Source organism: Phodopus roborovskii, unplaced genomic scaffold (genome assembly GCF_943737965.1).
Source record: "Phodopus roborovskii unplaced genomic scaffold, PHOROB, whole genome shotgun sequence".
Taxonomy (NCBI): Eukaryota; Metazoa; Chordata; class Mammalia; order Rodentia; family Cricetidae; genus Phodopus; species Phodopus roborovskii.
Genome location: NW_026126442.1, coordinates 586,883 through 609,376, shown reverse-complemented (window position 1 = coordinate 609,376; position 22,494 = coordinate 586,883). Strand labels below are relative to the sequence as shown.

Here is a 22,494-nt window from a genome sequence, read left to right as displayed (position 1 = left end):
CAGGGGGCTGGGGTCAACGCCAAGGTCAGTCCTGCGTGCTCTAGTTAGTGTGAGTCTACTTAGCAGAGAGCGAAGCAGATGAAGATGCACTTCGTACCCCTTCCACACCCGCCAGCCCTCCGTCCAGGATTCCCACGGTGGTCCTCGGCCAGCCAGCAAATCCCAGGCCTCCGACCCCTCTGCCCCTGGGCGCCCTCCTCCCGGACGCCGCGGCGCTCGCTCCCCTCGCCCACCCCAGAGGGGAATGAGAACCCCGCCGCAGCGGCCGGAGCAGGCTCGGCCGAGGGTTGTGGACGCCTCGGAGGAGGGGACGTCTCTCCGCCCGCTCCCAAGTCAGGGCGTTGCTTTCGGCTCGCGGTGGCCCGGCCCCGCCCCTCCACGGGGAAGCATCCCAAAAAAGGGCAGAAAAGAAAACTCGGAGTCAAGTTGGTCCTCTGGGGAAGACCGCCGAGTCCGCTGGGAGGAGTGGGGAGGAGGGCGGGCGCCCGGGAAAGAGAGAGAGGGGAGAAAGAGGGAGCAGACAGAGCCCGAGGGGGCGGGAGCGCCGGGTCCCGGGTGGGAGTGGGGGTGGGGAGAGCGCCCTGGCCAGCCGGGCTGCAGCCTCGTGGAAAGTATGCGGGGCACGTGGGGGGCGGGGCGGGCGGTAGCTGAGGCCCTGGCTCTGGGCGCTGAGACTGGGAGGGAGCACTAGGTTAACAGATGCCAGGCCCGCCCTTGGGGGCAGCAGGGCTCCTGCCTCAGTTTCCCCAAGCATTCAAAGAGACTTCGCCACCACCTTCACGTCGGTAGCGCAAATCTGGAGTCTGGGACCCCGGGGTAAACTGAGGCACTCGAGGCGTGCAGGAGATCCGCCTCCCAAGAGACATTTAATCTGGGGGGATTTGCAGGAAACTTCTAAATTAAGGGCAGCGGCTGCTGCTAGCTGAAGGGGGGGGGGCACGCGGTCCCTGCGCCCGGGCAGCTGCCGTGAGCTCACGCCCTGAAATAGCCCCGGGGGCCCCAGCCACAGCTGCCACTAGGTCCGGCTGTCACTCAGAGGAAGCGCCGAGCCCCCTGGCCCAAGGGTCCTGTCCCCTCTGCTGACCAAGGTTTTTACAGCCCTCAACTTTCCTTCCGACGGCTGGCAGGGGAAGAGGGGAGGCGGGGCCAGGACCCGAGGGGGCGGACCGGAGGGGTGGGCGCAAAGAGCGGCCGCGCCCCGCGACCAGGCAGTGCTTCTGTCCCTACAAGGTTTGGGCCTTGGTGGGGGAGGGTCCTGGTCCCCGGCTCCGCCTGGTTCCTCCCCGCCTTTTAGGCGCCCGCTCTGCTGGGATATGCCAGTCCCTCTCTGTCTTCCTGACCTGTCCCCCTCTTGCATCCAGTGCTCTCAGCCAGCCTAGTCTACCCAGTCTTCACTGCCCGCCCGTCGGCCCACCCCCCACTGCAGCCATGGACGCCATCAAGAAGAAGATGCAGATGCTGAAACTGGACAAGGAGAATGCCATCGACCGTGCCGAGCAGGCCGAAGCTGACAAGAAGCAAGCTGAAGACCGATGCAAGCAGGTGGGGTCCAGTGTAACCTCCGTCCCCTTCTCTTCCCCAGCCTTGGGTCTGCTCCCCAAGGCCATCCTATCAATGTGGGGGCTGGGCCTTCTCGGGACCTTCCAAAGCTCAGCCCTAACTAGAGCTTTCACCCCACCCACCATAGCCCGAGGAGTCCCCACTTACAGAGCTGCAGTGGGTCCTTGCCTTCTGAGGTTGTCACTTTCTTCTCCCAGGGCCTCCTAACACTGCTGACTGGACTGTCTCTCCTTTACCCTTCTTCTCCCCCAGCAATCTCCAAGTATCTCCTAGAAGCACCCCAAAACACACACACACACACACACACACACACACACACACACACACACACACACACAGCCTTTCCAGACCTTCTGCCTTCCTTGCCTCCGGGGGCCGACCCAGACCTGTCTGATCAAGTCTTCCTCTTCCACAGCTGGAGGAAGAGCAGCAGGCCCTCCAGAAGAAGCTGAAGGGGACAGAGGATGAGGTGGAGAAGTATTCAGAGTCTGTGAAAGATGCCCAGGAGAAACTGGAGCAGGCCGAGAAGAAGGCCACCGATGTGAGTGTGGGTTTGGGGAGGTCTAGTGGCATGAGGACACTGATGAGGAGCCCCAGGCATGGACATAAAGGGAGAAAGGGGCCTAGGTCTGTAGTACCAGCACAGACATGGTTTCCTCTCTGTAACACCAGCTAGGGACAGGTTTATACAAGTAACTCAAGACACTGGGTAAATCAAAACCACCTCCTGCTTCCCCCACCCCCTCCCGGGACTCAGCCTTGCAATTCCCTTTGGTCCCAGCCTGTAGAATGTGCAGTGATCAAGTGGTGAGTCATTGTGAGGGTGGGAGCTAAGAATTTACCATCCCCCTCTGAGAACGAAGGAGTCCACGGCCACATTTGGTGCGTGTGAGGGCTGGGGTTGAATGTGGAGAGCTCGTGGGCAGGAGAGAGAGAGTGTTCCAGAGACAGCAGGAAGGGGCCACTAGGAATTCCCCACCCCTGACCTCTGGCACCAGCAGGGCTGTTGCCCTGGAGCTTCGGTTCAGGCTCCTCGTTTACCCTCATTAAGTTGTCAATCCCAAGCCCAGGCCAGGCCACAGGGCAAAGGGACAGAGCCACAACTGCCAAAGCAGCCACCTTAGCAGGCTCCACTTACACTGAGATCTCCCTGCCCGTCCCCAACCAGACATCTCTACTTCCTGCCATTCCCAACTCACATCTTCAGGCAGGATGACCATAGGTGACTAGAGATGAGGCACCGTCACCATTCCCCGCCTCACTTTCTTGTGTTAAATTTAAGATGCGTCCGTCCGTAAGCAGGGCCTGCGGGGTGAGTAGCACAAGGCATGGTCTGAACACCTGAGATCACATTGGCATTGTTCATCCTCTTTTTCTCCAGCACCCCCATAGCCGGGCCTCTTTGACCTCTACTCCCCAGTTTTGGTTCTCTACCAGCTCTGGCACTTGGGAGGGAATGGACCTGCAGCTGCTAGCAAAGTTGACCCTGGGCATCTGATACTCTATAAATAGCCAAGGCTCAGTGCAGCTGGAGGCAAGACTGGAAACCCAAGGAGCTGGGGGGGTTGGGGGGGGGTCAGGGACAGTTGGGGAAGCAGGCAGTCCTGCCAGTAATAAAGAGGAAATGCGGCCCAATTTATAGTGTTACCTTGAACACAGCAGTTAACTTAGCGGTGCCTCAGTTTCTCTTCTCTTTAGTTTCCAATTTAGCAAATGGGGCCTATTGTAGTGACTGTTCTGTAGTGGGAGAGCAGCCAGCATCCATAGCTTAGAACAACAGACATGGCAGGTAGCAAGCAGTCTTGGGGTGATTCCAGAACTTCCCAAACTTGGCTGTCATTTGTTGGCCCACCCCATCATCTCTCTAGAGTAACCCCCAGTGTCCCCCAGAGTCATTCTCCCCTATACTGTCTCCAGAGTGTTTCCACATTGAGTCATTGGGCCCCGTGCCCATGATGGACTCTTGTTCTAGGTGGCCAAACTCCAGGTATGGCAGGCACCTGGAGGACAAGCTATAAACCACTTTCTATATATGGTGATGTTTCTCTTGCCCTGCAGTGTTGCCCAGGGCCTGCCTTCTGGGACAGCCTCACCAGCTCCCCTCCCCTCCCTCCCTCCCTTCTGCTGGCCCAGCCCTTTCTTCTTTTTTTGTCTTAAATCTCAGCAGAGGTCTCTTTTTGTCTTGGGAAATGAGGCGGGGCTATCTAACATTTATGAAGGGAGGACTCTGAGCAGGCAATGTATTCAGAAGTTATCTACGGTTTATGTCACTATTTCCCATAAAGGTGGCTTATCATTAGAACTAGCTGGGAAAATATATATATATATGTATATGTACATACATATATATATTAGCTGGAGAGATAGTTGAGTGGTTAAGAGCCCTTGCTGCTCTTCCAGAAGACCTGGATTTAGTTCCTGGTGGCTGGCAACGCAGCACACATACATGGAGGCAAAAACACTAATACATATATATAATATATAAATAAATACTTTTTCTTTTTAAGGCACAGGAGTCCCAAACCCCTTGGAGGACTCAGTTCAGTGAATCTAGCATGGGGTTGGAAACCTGTTTAGTCTTATGAGCTTCCCGTCAGCCTGGTTTAGTGCATTATCTCAGAAGCATCCAAAGGAGCTGTGATTGTTAGCTCCAATTTATGAAGGAGGAAACTGAGGCTTAGAGAGGCCAAATGTGTTGCCCAAGGGCATCTAACAAGTGTGGAGTAGCTGAGCCACGGCTCAAAGACGGCAGACAGTCTGACTCTGAGCCAGTGCACGTAACAAGCACACTGATGTTGTCATCTTCCTTTACAGGCCATCTTACCCCTCTGTTCTCAGGGTAGCCTGGGTTTCCATGGACCTTCTCCAAAACCTCTAAGGGTTTGCTTCCATATTCAGAGTCTGAGTTCCATCTCTTGCATTCCCTCTCCTCACCCCCACTGTCACCTTGGCAAGGAGCCCCTTGCTACTGTCACAGCTCCTTACAGGCCTGGCTTGTCTGCCTGGTAGCTGGTGACATCACAGAACTTGATTCTGTGATTGGCTGCTTTTTAGCAGTGACAAAGTCTGGCTGCACTGATTCTTCCCAGCTCCCCCTTACCTGAGCCAGGCTCTGCTCTGTAGGAATCAGAGCTTCCTCAGACTTAAGTGTCAGCATTTGGAGTGGTCTCAAGGGGGTCACCTAATGGCTAACCATGCATAGTGCTGCAAGAGGTAGCACCCTGGGCGAATGGAACTTGTGGGGGAATGCAGGTTTTCACCTAGCAGAGGCTTAGATGGGGTGGGGGGTACTTGGAACACACAGAAATCAGAAAGCTAAGATTCTGAAGAAGAATTGTCTCTGGATCTTAGCTGTCCCTGGATCTTAGCTGATCCTCTCCAAGGCATACAAAGCCTTTTGACCTCTGCCCTCTGACCCACAGGCTGAGGCAGATGTGGCCTCCCTGAACCGCCGCATTCAGCTGGTAGAGGAGGAGTTGGATCGGGCGCAGGAGCGCCTGGCTACAGCCCTGCAAAAGCTGGAGGAGGCTGAGAAAGCGGCTGATGAGAGCGAGAGGTGGGGAAGGGGGCCCTGGAGGGAGGCAGGTCAGGGGCGGCCGGCCGAGGGAGGGTTCCGACTCTGCTGCTGCCGACCCCACGTGCACTCCTCTGCCTGCTTCTCAGAGGAATGAAGGTCATTGAAAACCGGGCCATGAAGGACGAGGAAAAGATGGAGCTGCAGGAGATGCAGCTGAAGGAGGCTAAGCACATCGCCGAGGACTCAGACCGCAAATACGAGGAGGTGATGGCCTTGCCCTACTTCACCTTCACCCGCAGTCCTCAAAGTCCCAGTGGGTCACCACTGACCTACTTCTCTCTCCACTTCCCCTCAGGTGGCCAGGAAGCTGGTGATCCTGGAAGGAGAGCTGGAGCGCTCAGAAGAGCGAGCTGAGGTGGCTGAGAGGTGAGGATGCCCCGGGGTGTGAAGGGGGCAGTAGAGCGGCTGGGGCTCAGCCATGGGCACCGTGCACAGTGGTCAGGAGTTCCCCAGGCCAGAGGCCACAGGGGCAGGCCTGTCCTCTGATCTATGCCTGCCGCCCCCAGCCGAGCCAGGCAGCTGGAGGAGGAGCTGCGAACCATGGACCAGGCCCTCAAGTCGCTGATAGCCTCAGAGGAGGAGGTAGTGACCTCTCTGGGCCTTTCCAGGCAATGGAACCTTTTCTCACCATCTCTGTCCTCAGCTCAGCGTCTCAGGCTGCTGTCTCTCTTCTGCAGTAGGGATTCGGGGATGGGGCTGGGGTCTCAGCCTGCTGTCACCCTCACCACTTTGCTCTTCTCTTTCCCCTCCACCCCCTCACTGTGCCACTCCCCACTGTCTCTCCTCACTGTGCCTTCACGCTCCATCCTGCCACACACCCCTGCAGTAAATGTGGGGACCTAGAGGAGGAGCTGAAAATTGTCACCAACAACTTGAAATCCCTGGAAGCCCAAGCCGACAAGGTAGAGGGGCCAGCCGGGCAGCGAGGACGGGCTTGGGTGGGGCGGAGAAGAGTGCTTAGGTAGGGATGGCGAGGCGCTTAATGAAGGCGAGCAGGGACCTGAGGGGTTCCGGGGAAGTTTGCTGACGGCATGCGTTTGTCTCCTAAAGTATTCCACCAAAGAGGACAAGTATGAAGAGGAGATCAAACTTCTGGAGGAGAAGCTGAAGGAGGTAAGGTTGCCCGTGGCAGGAAACTGAGGGCTTGAGATGAGAAAGAAGGGTGTCTGCAGGGAAAGCCTCTTTCTTGGCCATGTCTACTATCCCTTCTTTATTCCAGGCTGAGACCCGAGCAGAGTTTGCTGAAAGATCTGTGGCAAAGTTGGAGAAAACTATTGATGACCTGGAAGGTAAAAAGGATAACTCCTCCACACCCATCCTGATCAGCCTGGCCCTTATCTCATTGTATTTGTTAAGTGAGTTAGATTACCCAGGGCTCTGCAGACTCTGGTGGGCATGCTGTCCACAATCCACTCTAGTACGTCTCCGAGTTTAGAATGAATGAGAATTAAAAACAGATTGCTGGGGGCCAGAAGTTAAGATCACTGGCCGCTCTTCCAGAGGACCCGGGCTTGAGTCCCAGCATCTACATGGTAACCCACAAGCTTCAGTAATTCCAAATCCAGGGGATCTGACATCCTCTTCCAGCCTCTGTTGGCACCGTGCATGCACATAGTACACAGACACAGATATGCAGGCAAAACACTCATACATGTGAAATAAATTATATATATTTGGAGATAGGGTTCCCTCTGTGTAGCCCTGGCTGTTCTGGAATTCTGTAGAACAGGCTGGCCTTGAACTCACAGAGATCCGCTTGCCTCTGCCTCCTGAGTGCTAAGATTAAAGGTGTGTGCTACTGCCGCCTGGCACATTTTTTTTTTTTTTAATCTAAAAAAAGCAAGCATATTCCTGGGCTTGGAAGGTGGCTCAATGGGTAAAGCAGTGTCCCACAACGTGAGGACATGAACTCTGATACCCAAAACACATGTAAAAGCTAGACACAGTGGCCGTGCCTGTAGTCCCAGCCCTCCTAACACTACAGGATCGGAAGTAGGGGTGTAGAGACAGAAGAATGGCTAGAAGTTCAACTGGCCTGGCATTCGAAATGATGATAAGACTGTGTTAAGGACGAACATCAAAGTTGACCTCTGACCTCCACACAGACATCATAACATACACACACTCACACATACACACACACACTCACACATTATTACATATCCACACAATCCTTTAAATTGGCTGGTCACATAGAAGGCCTTGGTTTAAAGGGAAAAGGGAAGAAGAAAGAAAAACAAACAAATGGATTCTAGACCCTATTCCAAGTGATTGTTTCCACTGGATGGGATCTTACTCATCCAGGCTGGTCTCAACTATGGTGATCCCTTGGAATCTGTCTCCACAATGCTGAGATTACAGGGTTGGGCCACCAGCTCCTTAATGGTGATGCTGCTAGTCTTGCCTAACACTAATGTAGCAAATGCCATCTCTAAGGACAGACAATACAATGGTCATATTGCAGAGACACCCCACCCCCTTGTGTTGGGGTTGGAACCCACAGCCTTGCACATTTTAGATCAGTGTTCTACCACAGAATTGTCTGCAACCCTGAGACTTCTTTACTGAATACAGAACTATTTTAAATTTTATTATCATTATTATTATTATTATTTAGTGCTGGGGATTGAACCTAGGGCCTCATATATGCTGGGCAAGTTCTTTGCCACTGAGATGTAACCCCAGTCACTGGTTGATCAAATATCAGGATTTACATAATACTGTTAATGGAAGATATTACTTTGAGCTACACTTGGCAACACCAGAAATCCAGGTATTTGCTGGTTTGTGGTTACTGCTATTATCCACAAAGGTCACCTTTCTCCTTTATTCTGATAACCCTTTACTTTTATTAATCCCCATGTCTCCTGTTTCCAGTCTCCTCAGGCAAGCAGGGATTTTATCTCCAACTTTAGGACTTTAGACTTTCCCTGTCAGCACCCTTCCTTCCTTTCCCTCTTAAGCGTGCATGCCTGTCTGCTCAGAGCACTGCCCACAGACTCCTGGGAGATGCTGCGGGGGGAGGGGGTGACAAGTTGGGGTGCCGAGGACAAAGAGAAGCCAGGGAGAGACGGGGAAGAGGAAGCTCTGACTTGCCATCTGGCCTGTCCTCTCTCCTCTCTCTTCTGACTATCTCTCTGATTCTATTTTCCATTTCATCATCTTCTCTCCCTTCATCTCCTCCTCTCCTCCTCCCCCCATGCTCCCTCCCCTTCCCCTCTTCGGACTCCCCAGATGAAGTGTATGCACAGAAGATGAAGTACAAGGCCATCAGCGAGGAGCTGGACAACGCGCTCAATGACATCACCTCCCTCTGAGTCCATAGCGCTGTGGCCGTTGCAGGCCCCCTTCTTTTCTCTCTTTCCAATCTCTGGGGAGGGGGCGCAGCCAGGAGGGGCACAAATTGGCAACATTGCGTAGTCAGGCCAAGGACAGCTGAGGGAGCACGCCTATCACTCCTGCCACCCACTCTGGCACTGGCTTTATCCTGCTATCTCTCCACCGTCCACTGACCTCCCATCTCCTCTACTACTTAATAAACTCTGAACTTGGTCTCCATGCTGTTTTCCTGCCCCTAGAGAGCTCCTCATCACTATCATGGCACTGGTTTACTCCTGGGACCCTGGCTTTTACCACCACCTTCAGTCTCGTGACACTCAGCCCTCCCACAGAACACTGGGGCCCACACAGATCCTTCTGCATGGCACGCCCAGCTTACCACTTTCTGATAATCGATGCATGTGACTACATGTGGGTCCATCAAGCACAACCTCCCTTCCCCTCTGCAGCCCATCACTGACTTTGGAGCTCTTAATTGGGATTCCAGAATCTGCTGGAATGGCTGGAAGGGAAATGGGGTGGTGAGGCACAGGGGCGGGGCTGGAAGGTCAGAAAAGGCCTGGCATGAAGGTCGGAAAAGTCTGGATCTCAGCAAGAGGGGCTTTTTCACAGCGGCTGCAGGTCTGTTTTCTGTCGCAGTTCTGTCTGTCTGACCCTCCCTTTCCTGGCTGAACCTTAGTCTTCCCTTCTGTTTTCAACTTTCCTAACCCTTCTAAAGGAAGGCAACCCCATTTATGATAGGCCTCCCCATCTCACTGATACTACCCTGGCCCAGTCCTGGAGCAATATTTGTGTCTGGTCTGTCTACCCATTTGCCCCCGTCATAGGCCCCAGGTCCATAAAGTATCTCCTAACATGTTCTGTGTCTATGTCGCCTTCCCCTGCCCTTGGTTCCCTCCCTCGTGTTCCTTCCTCCCATTCCCCTCCCCCACCTCACCTGTTGCTTCCCCTCACAGAGACTTTGGCTAGTGCCAAGGAAGAGAACGTGGAGATTCACCAGACCTTGGACCAGACCCTTCTGGAACTCAACAACTTGTAAGGGCTGGCCGTGCTGCCTACCAGACTAGAACGTTGCCTCCTCAGGTCAATAAACGGATGTTCCTGGCATGCCAGGGCCCTTTAAAACTTTTTTTGGTTGGCAGTAGTCCTGGGAGGACAGCAGGATCAATCGATCCCCTTTTTAATGGGGCCTCTGAGGTGTGGATACTGGACCCAGCAAACAACTGCGTGAAGCAGTTTCCTAGTGGTTAGGAAACTGTCCTGGCCTGTAGTCCTCACAGGGTGGAGCCACCATCCATGACACAACTCTGTTTCAACAGTCACTGGGCCAGACATTCTAAAGGCAAAACTGCAAAGGGGCACAGGTACTCCTCCACCAGGGTGGAAGCCCGAAAGGCTCACTGCCTGTGAACTAAAGTTTAGAGGGTGTGGCCAAGCCAACCTCTTGACTCAAACTGCCCTGTGCTGTCACCCCAACAAGGTCCATATTCTAACCCTGGGAAATGCCATGTTAGCCAGAAAGAGACCTTGTGTGGCTGGGCAAAGAATCTGAAATGGAGGAGGTTATCACGGGTCAGGCCTAGGTCATCACAAGGTCCTCAAAGGGTCAGGGAAAGCCAAGCATGATGGTGCAGACCTGTAGTTCCAGCACTCAAGAGACTGGGGCTAGCACTTGAGTCTTGATCCAGTCTGGGCTATAGAGTAAGACTCAGTCTAGAAGGGAAAAGAGTAAAGAAAAAATTGTGGGGGAAGGGATCAGGTAAAAGACAGTAGGTACAGATATGAAAATGAAAGCAAGGAGTTGGAGTGTTTTGGGAAAGGGCCATAAGTAAGGAATGCAGGTGCGTCTAAAATCTGAAAATGGGTATGTTCTCCTTGAGCAAGTCCAGAAGAATGCATCCCATTCACACCTGGACTAACACATAAAGTTCATCTTGGACATCCCTGCCTCAGGAACTGTAAGGGCTGACACTCTGAGCTTGTGGGAATTGTTTCTCCCCCAGCAGCCATAGGAAACTAATAGAATGTCCTTTTGATTCAAGGATAAAGACAATACATGGTTTTTTAGAAGTACTTATTGTAGCTGGATGGTGGTGGCGCACGCCTTTTATCCCAGCACTTGGGAGGCAGAGGCAGGCAGATCTCTGTGAGCTCAAAGCCAGCCTGGTCTACAGAGCGAGTGCCAGGACAGGCTCCAAAGCTACACAGAGAAATCCTGTTTCGAAAAACCAAAAAGAAAAAAAGGAAAAGAAATATTTACTTTATACATGTTTTATTAGAAATATTTATTTAAAAAATTATCAGGATGAGCCAGGCATGATGGTGCATGCCTGTAATCCCAGAATTCAAGAGACTGAGACAGGAGGCTAGAGAGTTCAAGGGAAGGGGCTATAAACTGAGTCACTGGTAGAACACTTGTCCAGTCAGAACAAGATCCTGGGTTCAAACTCCATTAATATACACACTCAGTTCAAGGCTAGCCCTGGCTATGTAGTAAGATCAAGGGGTATATAGTTCAGTGGTAGATCATTTGACTGCACAGTAAGAGCAAGAATTGCCAGGTGGTGATGGTGAATGCCTTTAATCCCAGCACTTGGGAGACAGAGGCATTCAGATCCCTGTTCAAGGCCAGCATGGTCTACAGAGCAAGTTTCAGGACAGCCAGAGGTACACAGAGAAATCCTGTCCTGGGAAAACAAAAAACAAAAACAGGGCAAGAATTGAGTCCAACTTTGCCTTTTCACTATAAGATCCCATTGTAGTACTTTAAGGAAAAGAAGAAAAGTTAAAAAGATTCCGTAGTGGTTAAAAAGAAAGTATATAATGGTCAGACCAGGACAAAGTTTCCAGAATCCTCCAGCTGACTCCTCATTATTAGGCCCCGGTTTCTGTCATTTCTGCTGGGCTGTAGCTAACGCCATCTTTGGTCTCACTTCTGTGCCTGTAGAACAGGGAACTAGAATCAGAAAACCAGCCCTGAATGAGCTCGTTTGCAGTCCTGGAATTCTGGGTTATACATAAAAGGCCGTGCCAAGGGGGGCCCATAGATACCTGTGCTGCCTCTTCAGCTGTATGAGGAAGGCCACGCTGGTGGCAGCAAAGAGAATGCCAAACACTAAGGCTAGGATGTCACCTGGGGAAAGGGGGGGCTGCCTCAGGGAGTGCCAAGGGTTCCCCCCAAGCAGGCTTCCTGTACTCCCGACCCTTTCCAGGAGTGAGTGCTCAGGCAGCCCAGGGCTCCAGTCTCCAGAACAGGCCAGCTGGAGGATGGAGGTGAATATCAAGAAGGATAAGGGGTGTTGGGGGAGAAGCATCACAAAATTTCTGAGCCTCATTCTGATAAACTAAATCAGAGGTACAGGGAGGGGGGTCCCCTACCTGACCTATCATATTGGTTTTGGGATGCAGAAAGGGAAAATACTAGCTCCTGGGCTGGATGATACTAAAGTGTATCCCCCAGCATCAGGAACAAGAGGAACCCCAACTCACCAGCAGCAAGGCAGGAATTCATGTGGACTGAAGAGAAAAAGAAGACATTAGAGCCAAGGCCCATGAGTACCTGCGACACAAATGAAGACACAGGAAGAAGAGGGGCCCGTAGCTAGGGGACATGGCAACACGGGCTATCGGACAACTGTGCACCTGGCTCAGGGCTGCTGTCCACTCCGGCAGGGAAAGAAGCCTCAATCACTCGTCCATTCAAAGGTTGTGTGGCTCGGAAATTCAGTTGTAGCTGAGAATCATGAGGTCCCCACAGGGAAACAGAGAGAGTATGGAGCTGGGGGAAGGAGGGATAATAGAAAGTGCAAGACAAAAAGAAGCAAGCGGTCCACAACCCTCTATCTCCCTTCTCTACATCCCCTTTTCCAACAGCCTGTGTCTGCACCACACCCCACTCTCACCTGCTTAGCACTCAGCTTCACTGTCTGGTTGAACACAGTCCAGATGACCCCCTGGCTGCAGGGAGGTGTCGTTAGAGACCCTTCGTATCGGTAGTAACGGCTGAGGTCGGAGGGCAGCAGTGCGGATACATCCAGACCTGGGATCTCGATCTTTGTGCCTGTGGGTGGGGTCTATGTTGAGGTCTCACCAGGAGCATCTCTTGGAAGCTCCAGGCACAAGCATAGTTTCACTGCTTCTCACTATGTGTGGTTAACCCTAAAGGAAGTAAAGGGCTTTGGGCAATTAGAGGAGGCCTTGTGCTGAGCCATTTCTCCAGCCCCAAGAAGAATGAGGTCATAAGTCCCCCTTTGATGCCTTCATTCTTCTGAGTCCACTACCTTGTCACGAAGGACTGCTGACTTAATCCCAGATTGGAATAAAAGGAGAGGATGGGGCTGGGATGCAGTTCAGTGGTGGAGACCCTGTGTTCTACCTGTTGAGCACATCCCCACACACACACAGAATAACTTGTAAATACATTTCATATTTGCAGCTATAAAAAACAGACACAAAGCTGGACGGTGGTGGCACACACCTTTAATCCCAGCACTTGAGAGGCAGAGGCAGGCAGATCTCTGTGAGTTCAAGACCAGCCTGGTCTACAGAGTGAGTTCCAGGACAGGCTCCAAAGCTACACAGAGAAATCTTATCTTGAAAAAACAAAAACAAAAACCCAAAAAACAAAAACAACAAATAAAACCCAACCCCCCCCCAAAAGCTCTATGACTTTCAATTTATAAAAACCCTATAAGTCTCGTATGTCGGTCCCTGAGAAGGGAAGTAGCTTTTTAGCTAAAGTGGCTTTTCAGTGCTAGACCAAGGGCCTCAGGCACACATGCTTTCTCTGCTGCCAAGCTATATCCTTAGCCTTTTTGGAGACATGGTCTCCTGTAGCCTAGGCTGGCTTCCAACTTGGTATGTAACCAGCCTCCCAAGCATTGGTATTGTCATCATGCACTGCTCTAAAACATTTATAATGTAAAATATTTGATGATTATAAATGGTACACAGTTCTCAACATCAGTTTAGCTTTCCACACTCAATCCCATGTTTTAAACAATTTTTCTCTCTACTTTGCTTTTTGTTTTGTTTTGTTTGCTTGCTTGCTTGTTTGTTTTTGAGACACGTCTTCTATGTAGCCTTGACTGGCCTGGAACTCATTATGTAGACCAGGTTGGCCCTGAACTAAAGGCACATGTCAACAAGCCCAGCCTCAACTTTGCTTTTTTTTTTTTTTTTTTTTTTTTTTTTTTTGTCTAATATTGTTTTCTGTTTGGTTTTGATTTCTAATTGTCAAACCTGTGGACAGTAGCTTCCCTATTCCCACTTGTCTCTCTCATCACTTTCACAGTTATTACCAATCCCAGAGCCAGTTCACCCTCAGCATCTTACATATCTCTTTTCTCAGATGTTCAGTTCCTAGGGCAAGCCTCAAACTGACCTTCCTCGGAGATTTCTTCCAAATGTGACAGCAACTGTTCATAGGCACTGTTCTCTTCTGGGCTCTCCTGCAGGGGTGGGCATGGGATATAATGCAAGGTAGATTGATACCTGTTTCTAGGACCACAGTTGGAGGCCTGAACATGGGATATGGTTCCCGGAGTCTTTCTCCATTCATCGACTCTAAGAATGCTGGGAGTATATAAAGTCTTATTATTCAATTACTCTTGCTTTGAAAATGAATTAGCTTGGTGCACTAGATTTCAATGGCAAACTGAAGGAGAAGGAGAAAATTTACCATGATACTTGGCCCCTCGGTGACCTGAGCCCTGCAAACTTTCATGTTTCCCTCATTATTTCCACGCACTCTCAGGTCTCCCATAGAAAACTATAATATGTTTTGTGCTCATGTTACTTTATTCACTTTAATAATTCGTGAGTTTGACTCTTGGAGTGTTGTCCTGCATCTACATCTGAGGCACTCGTCTGACTTTGTGCTGTGAACTTCACATTAGTGAGTCTTACAGGCATCTCATCTCCTCACGGTGTGTGTGCACCGCACTCTTGATTGTTAGGACTACAGAGAGGTCCCTGAATAAATACTGCATGGGTCACAGAAGTAGCTGAGAAAGGACCCCCTCCCCAGGTCCATTGTTGCATGTGGCATTCCCTGAATGGTCCATACTCTTTCCTCCTATCAGTCAACATTCCTCCTATCAGTCAGCTTTGGCTCTGTTTGTGGGCTCCTTAAAGGTAGCCTGCTTGTAGCCTGCTTCCTGGTTCCATGCTGCTGTTGAATGAATGAGCAAAGGTGTGGGTGAAACTGACAGCTAATTGACCACCAGCTTGAGAGTGCTGAAACAACGGGAGTGTCTCAACAAGATGCACAGAACCTCTGGGATATGAGTGTCAAGTGTGGTACCTGCAGAAAGGCAGCCAAAACGGCCAGGCCTCCTGGGCGACCCAAGGCTTCGTGAAGTTCTGAGAAAGCAGTACTGAGGTGAACCACGTGGATCTAGAGAGGGTGTAAGGGTCAAACTGAGGCCCGAGCTTTGATCACACCCTCTTTGTTCCTCTTGGGACAGCCCAATGCTCACCTCAGCAGGGAAACGGTGGCCATTGACAGTGTGCTCTGAGCCCGGGTGATCTGAAGCTCCCCAGTGTAAATGCAACTGCAGGGCCTGGTACTCCTGCCCAGGTCCCAGAGCCATCTTCAACCCCGGTGGCAGAGTCAACTGTACTGTGCGGGGAGTGGCAAGAGAGTGATGTCTACCCACCCGTGAGCACCAGCAGAAACCCCGAGCGGAGCCCCTCTGTAGGTTCCTCCCCAAACACCTCACCTGTGTGGCCATTGTTGTTCAGGCTCAGTTCCGGGAAAGGCTGAAGCTCATAGCCCAGTAGTTCCAGGGGTTGCAGGGCGGGGCAAAATGAGGTGCGCTCCGGGCGGATATCTACAGGGGACTGAAATCGGCCGGCACAGGCTGGGGACACCTTGGGCCAGAGTAGGGTGCCTGGGATGAGAGAAAAAGATGCAAGAAGTCTGATGAGTAGGACAAGAACTGTTAGGATAAGTGAGGGGGTGGAGTCAGGAAGCTTGGGAGCGGGAGTAAAGGGGGGGTTCAGAGATGTGAGTCCAGATGAGAGCTAGTGGAGGTGGGGGGGCAGTTCAATAGAGCTGGACTTCCAGATTAGGTGGAAGGCAGTTTCTTACCTCTATAGCTCCAAAGACCGTGGCCACCCCCTGCATAAATGAGAAGAATTAATAAGCCCACTCTTACAGCCCAGTCACTTCCCAGTGCCCGCAATGAAAAAGGTTCCCTCTGGCTCTGGCGAGGCCTCACAGACCCGGTTGTCTTACAAGAGTGTGCGGACTAGGTGCAAAGCACGGTGGCCTACCACCAACTGTGTCTCAGCCACTGGGGGAGTGATCGGTCAGCAGACCTGCTGCTGGAAGACAGTTTGCAAATGCTAGGGTCCGTGGAGTGGCTTCAGTGTGCAGATCCAAATCAGTAGACCAACTTTGCTTTTCCTTTACTCATCCCACCTTCCCACTGGTCTCTCTTTCCTGTCCCGAGCTTTCCCAAGTCCCTAACCTGGAGCCAAGCGTGCTAGTGCACACCTGAAATCCCAGAGCTCAGAGACAGGTAGATGGCAGGAAATAGTTCAAGGCCAACCGGATCCAGATAATAATACCCCACCTCACCCCTTACTCCCCTCCTGCCCCAAAAGCAACCCAAAATCCCTCCTGTTGATTGCTTCTTCCTACACGGCAAATTGCGAGTGGCATCTGTGTGCTCTCTGTAGTCCTCGGGGACCCCCTCCCCCACTTTTCTTGTCACACTCGTTCTCTCTCTACACTCCCCCCCCATCCATTCCTTAGCTCTATTTTCTTCAATTTCTCCCTTTCTTCTTTCATGTCTCCCAACTGCTCTCCCCTTTAGGGAGAAGGGCTACCTATTAGAGTACAGTTTCCTTCCTGCATCTCTGCTAGAGTTGGGGTGTGGTGAGAGGAGGTGGAAAACTACCTGAACCTCAGTTTGGAAGCGGATGACTGCTTTCTTACCTTTTCCATCCCCGTGGGGACTTTGACTGTCTTCAGGAGCTTCAACAGTGGGTAGATCCTCTAACTTCGGGGAATCCTCCTTTTCGGCTTTAGAGTTATCTTCAGGCGGATCCTCCCCACCAGGTGGACCCGCCTGCCCAGGTGCATCTTCTTCACTGGGCAGATCCTCCACGCCCAGATCCTCCTCCCCAGATGAACTCTCTCCCAAGGAGGGTTCCCCCTGCATTCCGGACAGGCCCTGGGGATGAGCAGATACCAGGAGCAGCAGAAATAGCAGCAGCGGCGCAGTAGAGGCTGGGATCAACAAAGGGGGCCAGGGGCTGGGGCCCAGGGAAGCCATGCGACTGCCTGGGGTGTCCCAGGACACAGTGTGTACGGGCTGTACGTGCATCGGAAATAGGAGCTGGGTGAGGGGAGGAGCAAGTCTTGAGGGGAGCAGGCTGACTCACAGAATGCCCTTTTGTAGAGATGGAGCCAAAGTCCCACAGGTTTGCCTGGCCCGGTGCCCCCTGCCCGATACCAAAGCCTGGACACAGGTCGGGTAAGAGGTAGGGTTGGGGTGAGAGGCAGGTGTGGCCACAGGCAGAAGGTTATCAGGATCACCAGCTCAGCTTGGAGCCCAAGGCACCACCTGGCACTGTATAGGTTCTCCGTGGCACCACCCAGCTTCTGCCTGCCAGTCTCTGCTAGGCCTGGCCTGCTTCCCAGCCCCAGCAGGGAAGGGGAAAGAAGGGAGCTGGGGCCCTCATGCAGTTGGGCTGAGGAGACAAGAAACCGGGTATAAATCCTGCCTCAGTCAGGTCTCCGTTAGAGGGACAGGTAAAGACGCTGGGTAGGTGAAGGGGCTCATGGTTAAAAATTTTGAGCATGAATATTTGAATATATATATATATATATATATATATATGAATGCGAGAGACTCTGATGGCTTCCCCATTGCCTGCCAAAGTATGACCATTTTCTTTTCTTTTTCCAATTTCCAGGTCTGCAAAACCTTCCTCAAGACACCATTCTGTCTTGTCTCTTGCTTTCCCCCTAATGTTCCAGTCAGATTACTCGTGTGTGTGTGTGTGTGTGTGTGTGTGTGTGTGTGTGTGTGTGTGTGTACTCCCCCACCCTTTGTTCTTGTTCTTGTATCTCAATGATGGAGACTAAATCCAGGGACACATGTGCCAGACAAGTATTTGTCCACTAAGCTTTACTCCCAGCCCTAAAATACTCATTTCGTTCTCTCTAAACTTTTTACTGCCTTTTTAAATCCAAGTCTCCGTGCTGTGAATGCCACTCATATTTGCATTCCGTATTAGTACCTACAGCATGCTAGGCTGTGGACTAGGGATACAGAAATCCCTATCTGAGAAGCTTTCACTCCAGTGAGTGAGGACAAATATTACCATAACTCTGCCTCAAGAAAGTCTGGAAGTGGGCAAAATCTGACCCCACCATGTGTGCAAACACACACACACACACACACACACACACACATCAAATAAGAGATGTAAAAAGAAATCTTTTGAATCTGGAGTCACACAATCCAGTTTTCATATTAGGCCCCCAGGCTGCCCATTTAATGAACATTTACTGAGCCTCTTCCAATCCTCCAGATATTGCTACTGTCCCCAAGCATGCAGCATAGAACAGAGGACAGTGTTTAGTTCTGAAGCTCACATTCTCAGGAGATCCCCATGGCCTTAACAAATGACAAAAGAATAAGGCCATCTCTTGCCCATATCTAAGATTATCCAGTCAACAATCATCAGGCTGGTTTTATGGGTTAACTGGATGCATTTTAGTTTTAATTCTGTAGCACACAGCCATATCCCATGGCTCCAGGTAACTCTGCTATCTCAGCTTCTCTTTGAGAACTTTCTAGATAATTCCTGATCTAAAGGGTAATGCCTAGTCCAGAAGAGTCCAAGTAACCTCATCTGAGATTTGGTTTAACTTTGGCTATTAATGTTTGTAAACCACCATGGTGCTAAATGTTTTCACTATCATACTTTTCTAAATCCTGTCTGTTCTGACTCAGATCCCAGACAACTTCTCCAGGAATCTTTTCTTTTTGGTTTTTTTGAGACAGGGTTTCTCTGTGTAGCCCTGCTGTCTTGGGACTCACTCTGTAGACCAGGCTGGCCTGGAACTTTGAAATCTGCCTGCCTCTGCCTCCCAAGTGCTCAGCACCACCATGCTTTTAATTTTTATTTTTAACTTTTGTGTGTGTGTGTGTGTGTGTGTGTGTGTGTGTGTGTGTGAGAGAGAGAGAGAGAGAGAGAGAGAGAGAGAGAGAGAGAGAGGACAGCAGATACCCACAGAAGCCAGAGGTGTTGGATTCTCGTGTACATGTGTTTGTGGGCTTGTGTGTATTTGGATGTGGAGATCAGAGGGCAAATGATGGAGTCTGTTCTCTTCTACCTTTATGTGGAATCCAGGGTCAAACGCAGATTGTCAGAGGCCATAGGAGCAGAGAGCACCATATTGTAAAGTGGAGCCTGGGGCTGCATGGATACTTTCCTCCAACACCGATCTCAGCTTTGTTCATTTTCCTTCTTTCTAAATATTCTGAACATCTCAGTCTTGTCAGGACTTTTGTATACTTCCTGGCAGCTCTGTGATCCCACATCTCCAGGTCCATCTCTTCCTCCATATGGAGGCTTCTTCCCATCCTGCCAGGCTTGCAAGGCAAGTGGCTTTATCTCCGAACCATCTTGCTAGCCCGAGGAAACCTTTTTTAACCAACCCTCTGCCTCCAGTCTCGGATCATTCAATGGTGCCTCTGCCTGCCACCAAACTGTGCTTGACCTCAGTAATATCCTTGCTCACAATTTGACTCATATTAAGATGATTTATGACATTTTATCTGCTCTACTAATCTTGTGTTCCACGAGGGCAGGGTTCAAAATTTCAGTCAATTTTTTTATTCAACAACTATTAGCAAGCATTTTCTCCTTGCAGAATACCTTGCCAGGTACTTTTACCTTAGGAGCGCTCATTGTCAGTGACTTGTATGTGCCAAACCATAACCGCTCCCCCAAACCTCCTTTTGTTATTGTTTGGGACACGGTCTCATTATGTAGTCCAGGCTGGGTGGGAACTCTCTGTAGCTTCCATACCCTATATATTCTTCTTGCCTCAGCCTCTTGTCCACTGAGACTATAGGTATAAATGACCGTACCTGAGATTAAATCACTTTTATGGTACTTCAAACTGTCTTCCTTCTCTGCCAGTCATATTGTACATCAAAATGCCTATGGCTGAATAAAGCTGACTTCCCCATGTGCTCATCTTAGAAGATTGCTGGGTTCTACAATGCCTTTGTGTGTGTGGATGTAGTTCAGTGGCAGAGTGCTTGCCTACCATGCACAAGGCCCTGTTGGCCTTTCTGAAGGCAAACTCAGTGCCATCCATTAATTTTGACCCTTCATGTACTCTGGATAGTCAGCTGTTTCAGAACTTTTTTGGACTCTGGCACATGGAAGGAACATGGTAATATCTGAATTCGACGGGCTTGTTGAAGGCAGACTGTGGTAATAACTAGTGTAGTCTGGAAGGGAGAGGCCATGGGAGCAGAGTAGACCATACTGTAAATGGAGCTTGGGGCTGATTAGACCTCTTCTCTAACACTGATCTCAGCTTTTCTCCATTTTCCTTCTTTCTAAATATTCTGAACATTTCAGGCTGACTAGGATTTTCATATACTTGCTGACAGCACCACGATCCCACATCTCTTCCTTGCCTTTGTAGGGCTTTGTGTCTGAATTTCAGCGCAGATCTGCTTGTAGGTACAGCATTGTTATAGTTCACTAACTTTCCAAATGCTTTTCTCTATAGTTCTGGGCCCCGGAGTTTTCCTTGGCTTGGGTGGAGATGTGAACTCTGATCCTGGATCACACCTTTATAACTCGGGAATCTGCCAAACCCTAAAACAAGCTAGGGCTCTCAGAGCTCTTGTATCAGGGACACTCCCTGCCCAGCACAGGACAACTCCATAGATGTTTAAAGCCAAGTCTTTGATCACTGGGATCTGTGTTTCCAAACCTTGACAAACACATTCCTAAAACAGGCTTCTGATTAGCCCTGGGTTACAGAAGAGGGAATTATTCACTGGCAGAGCACGAGAAAAGCCCCATTCTCCCTAGTCATGGGTTGGAAGCAAAGACCAAAGCTGTTTTGAGGTCTTGAGGCTGACCTGTAGATCTGAGCCATCACACGATTATTGCTAGGGCTATCATAAAAATTACCTTAAACCAGGTTCTTATGGCATGCAATTTTTTAAAATCTCAACATTCTGTAGGCCATAAGTGGGAAGTTGTATTGGAAGGGCCAGGCTACCTCAGAGGCTCTGGGGAAGCTCCTCTTGTTGCCACTCCTGGATGCTGGTGGTGCATATCTTGGATCCCATTACTTAGGAGGCAGAGGCAGGCAGACCATTTGTGAGTTTGAAGCCAGCCTGGTCTACATAGTAAGCTCCAGGCCAACCAGAGTTACTGGTGAGATCCTGTCTCAAATAATAATAGAAATAAGATAAAATAATAATAATGATAATGATAATAAGCAAACACGAAAATAACAAAAATTATTAGTTATTTATGCAAAAACCCCTTTTCCAGATATGGTCACACTTGCAGGTCTGGGGGTTGGCTATGGACATGTCTTTATGTAGCCATCATTTAGTCTATCAGTGTAGTGGAACTGAAGTGGATACATTTCTAAGGGTCCTTAGTGTGTCTCCTCAACCTTGCCATCTTCTACCAATTAGACAATATTCCCAACCTAGTTCATAGTGAGCTCTATTTCCAACCCTCTTCGACCCACCTAAAAATACTCACAAGCTCATGACATACTCAGACATACCCAAGACCAATTGTGCCCCAGGCATTGTAACACACACCTCCATACCTCTACCTCTTTCTTCAGTGTTTGTTTGTTTAAGATTTATTCATTATGTATGTAGTGATCTGTCTGCATGTATCCCTGCAGACCAGAAAAGGGCACAAGATCTCACTAAGGATGGTTGTGGGTCACCATGTGATTACTGGGAATTGAACTCAGTCCTCTGGAAGAGCAGCCAGTGCTCTTAACCACTGAGCTATCTTTCTAGCCCATCCTCCTTCAGCTCTTTCATTCTTCATGTAAATGTGTGTACCTGCATGAGTACCACATGCATGCAGAAGCCCTAGGAGGCCAGAAGAGGGCATCCGATCCTGGAGCTGAACCCAGGCCTTCTGCAGGGCCAGTGTTTTGGGCCTGAGCCTTTTCTCCAGCCCCTGCACTCTGTTCTTACTGCTTAGGTTTACATGACCCACATGGGATTATCTGTGCTCATTTGAGCTTCACTTGCTTCTCTTTTATCTTTTTTTTGTTTGTTTGTTTGAGACAAGGTCTTACTCTGTGGCCCAGGCTTGCCTCAAGCTTGCAGCAATCCTTCTGCCTCAGCTTTCTACACTCTAGGATTATAGACATAAGCCACTAGGCCAGGCTCTCCTCATTCACTTGACACAGTGTCACTGACGACCCTTAACCCGGTGTCACCAGTTTTCTTGGAACCCAAACCAAAGAAACAGTCTGGTCCAAACTCTCCATTTCCCCAAGACTTTCATGTTGTTCTTCTCTGGTCTAAGCCCAGCATTTAACATTTTCAGGATTCTTAGAATACCTGAGCTGGAGGAGCTTAGAACCCTGGCAATCCCCAGCTTCTTGGCTTGGGGCCCAGATTCCTAAGAGTCCAAATAGAAGAAATGGGGTCTAATGTTTCCTACGTTTAGTTTCCCAATTCAAACTGTATTTTATAATTACAAAACAGTGCATGCTAGAGGGAATTTAAAGCGCCTCTACTTGTCCCAGTCTCATCTAGACCGCTAGCCTCAGTGTTTCACTACCTGGCACAGGTGGACACTCACGTGTTCAATTATATTCGGTCTCATAACCCAGAGATTAAAAACCACACTTAGGTTTTGATTGCATAGCTTCCAGCATTTCATGCACCTTTCTGTGCAGAGGAAAACACATTAGTAAGCAGCTCTGTAGCTTGCCTTTTCTCCTCTCTCTTGGCGCTATACTTGCTATGAGAGTTTGC

The 22,494-nt window shown here is 50.2% G+C and overlaps 2 protein-coding genes across 5 annotated transcripts; one reads left to right on the top strand and one right to left on the bottom strand.

Annotated features, from left to right (window-relative positions):
* Positions 1 to 1,311: 1,311 nt before the first annotated feature.
* Tpm2 (tropomyosin 2) lies at positions 1,312 to 9,583 on the top strand. 4 transcript variants are annotated; one of them, XM_051187660.1, is made up of 9 exons: positions 1,312 to 1,542; positions 1,976 to 2,101; positions 4,983 to 5,116; positions 5,224 to 5,341; positions 5,433 to 5,503; positions 5,644 to 5,719; positions 6,188 to 6,250; positions 6,357 to 6,426; positions 9,433 to 9,583. In XM_051187660.1, exons 1-9 carry the CDS (start codon positions 1,429 to 1,431, stop codon positions 9,513 to 9,515), a joined length of 855 nt encoding a protein of 284 aa, XP_051043617.1. In that variant the 5' UTR covers positions 1,312 to 1,428; the 3' UTR covers positions 9,516 to 9,583. The 4 variants fall into 4 exon arrangements, with proteins under 4 accessions (XP_051043617.1, XP_051043615.1, XP_051043614.1 ...); XM_051187658.1 differs by lacking the exon at positions 5,644 to 5,719 and adding an exon at positions 5,964 to 6,039 and having other exon boundaries at positions 1,313 to 1,542; XM_051187657.1 differs by lacking the exons at positions 5,644 to 5,719; positions 9,433 to 9,583 and adding exons at positions 5,964 to 6,039; positions 8,372 to 8,691 and having other exon boundaries at positions 1,313 to 1,542.
* A 1,148-nt stretch (positions 9,584 to 10,731) lies between these two features.
* On the bottom strand, positions 10,732 to 16,975 carry Ca9 (carbonic anhydrase 9). The gene is made up of 11 exons (XM_051187650.1): positions 16,422 to 16,975; positions 15,570 to 15,599; positions 15,199 to 15,369; positions 14,956 to 15,098; positions 14,781 to 14,873; positions 13,860 to 13,926; positions 12,379 to 12,536; positions 12,119 to 12,254; positions 11,966 to 11,992; positions 11,528 to 11,609; positions 10,732 to 11,417 (listed from the first exon to the last, which is right to left on the bottom strand). The coding sequence occupies exons 1-11, from the start codon at positions 16,810 to 16,812 to the stop codon at positions 11,351 to 11,353; spliced, it is 1,365 nt and encodes a 454-aa protein (XP_051043607.1). The 5' UTR covers positions 16,813 to 16,975; the 3' UTR covers positions 10,732 to 11,350.
* Between the last annotated feature and the right edge of the window lie 5,519 nt (positions 16,976 to 22,494).